The sequence below is a fragment of the Charadrius vociferus genome, unplaced genomic scaffold (genome assembly GCF_000708025.1).
Source record: "Charadrius vociferus isolate BGI_N301 unplaced genomic scaffold, ASM70802v2 scaffold4089, whole genome shotgun sequence".
Classification (NCBI taxonomy): domain Eukaryota; kingdom Metazoa; phylum Chordata; class Aves; order Charadriiformes; family Charadriidae; genus Charadrius; species Charadrius vociferus.
This window is the reverse complement of record NW_009650054.1, coordinates 1,839-3,374: the sequence shown is the minus strand read 5'-3', so window position 1 is coordinate 3,374 and position 1,536 is coordinate 1,839. Positions and strand designations below refer to the sequence as shown.

Sequence of the window (1,536 nt, the reverse complement as noted above, 5' to 3'; positions counted from 1 at the left end):
CCTATCCTATCCTATCCCATCCCCTCCCCTCCTATCCCAAGCTATTGCAACCCATCCCATCTCCTGTCCCATCCCTTCTCCCATCCCATCCCAAGACATCCCATCCCATCCCAACCTTACAGCCCTCTCTCCTAGTGCACGGAGATGCCTTCTGATGGTAGATGCCCCATCAACGTCGTAGCCCATTGCTCTCAGGCAGTAGTGGCGCCCAGAAGAGGGGCTGTAGTAGCCCTGGAAGCATCCCCTCCCCGTCACGGTGTACAAGGGTAGCCTGTGTGGCATGTTGGCGAGCAACTCCCTCTCTGCAAGTGGAGGGGCAGTGAGGGTGAGGAGGAGCAGCCAGCCCATCACCTGGATGGACGCCAGCATGGCATGGGCACAGCTACAGCTGGAGTACAGGGACAGGGCAAGGGCAGTTACCAAATTGACTGAGGCAGGTGGGTTTCAGGGGATATGGCACGGATATGCTGTGCATGATGGTCTCCATCCTTGTCTCCTGCAAGGAGTGATGGCAGCCCTTGCTGGATTGCCACCCTTTCTCTGCACAGCCCGAGGTGCCAGAGGCACCTGAGGCAGCTCCCATTTGCGGGGGTCAAGGGGGCTGGACATCACCTTGGGCAGGAGGGGGATGTAAAAGGAGTGTTTATTCCAGGCTGTGCTGTTGTAGGGACCTGTTCTGCAGGTGATGTGTTTGACTTCGTTGACAAAAACTGGGTTGTACCTCTCTGCAATGCAAAAGTGACAGGCAGGGGTGTCCTGTGGTGCTGGGGATGCAGGGGAAACACCGGAGAGGTCCAGCTGTTCTCCCGCTCCCCAAAACTCAATGCCACGGGGCCAAGGAGGCATGACAGAGGTGTCGTTCCTGGAGTCCTTGTTAAGGATCTCTGATGGAGGTGACACCCACTACTTCCAGCTTGTTGGTCACTTGTCCCTGCCCACACAGCCTTGATCCCTGAGGTCTGTGGGGTACCAGGAGGGTGTACCCCAGGCAGTGCCTACCACCAGGGGATATTTAGGGGCCACCAGGGGAGAGAACCCTGGGGACCTGCAGACATACCAGGGACAGCCTCAGTACAGGGATGGGGATAGGCAGCTGTGGCAAAGCCACAAATGCAGATGCCAAGGGAGGGTCCCTTCACCAAAGTGGGGGGGATGCATGATGCAAAAAGGGGGATGAATAGAGCCACTGCCGGCGCCCTCATCCTCCCGACCCCATGGGGATGTGGCCCGTGTGACACAGGGGGACAGCTGGGACCTTAGCAGTACCTTCGGACCTGGCCAGCCAGTACTTCTCATTCCAGTAGGCAGCGGGGTCAATGGTGTTCCTGTAGTACTCCTGCATGGCCGCCTTAATCAGCTGCTCGGCCTGACCTTGGCTCGCCGGATTTTGCACCAGGGGCATCGTTAATCCCTACAGACAGTGGGGAGTGGGGAGAGACACCCAGGCCACACAGCAGCGTCTGCCTTTGTGGCCAGTGGGGCACGTGGTGAAGCCGATTACAGGGCAAGGGCTAATGCTGGAGACACAGCTGGGGA

General features: G+C 58.4%; 1 protein-coding gene across 1 annotated transcript in view; it reads right to left on the bottom strand.

Moving 5' to 3' along the window:
- Positions 1–120: 120 nt before the first annotated feature.
- LOC104292336 (spermatid-specific manchette-related protein 1-like) overlaps positions 121–1,536 on the bottom strand; it is a gene marked incomplete at its 3' end in the record, with an annotated part of 2,603 nt that continues 1,187 nt past the window's right edge. The window contains exons 2-5 of the mRNA XM_009891695.1: positions 1,267–1,411; positions 613–725; positions 421–496; positions 121–302 (exon numbers count right to left, since the gene is read on the bottom strand). Coding sequence (XP_009889997.1) covers positions 121–302; positions 421–496; positions 613–725; positions 1,267–1,411 — 516 coding nt within the window. The remainder of the gene's footprint in view (positions 303–420; positions 497–612; positions 726–1,266; positions 1,412–1,536) is intronic.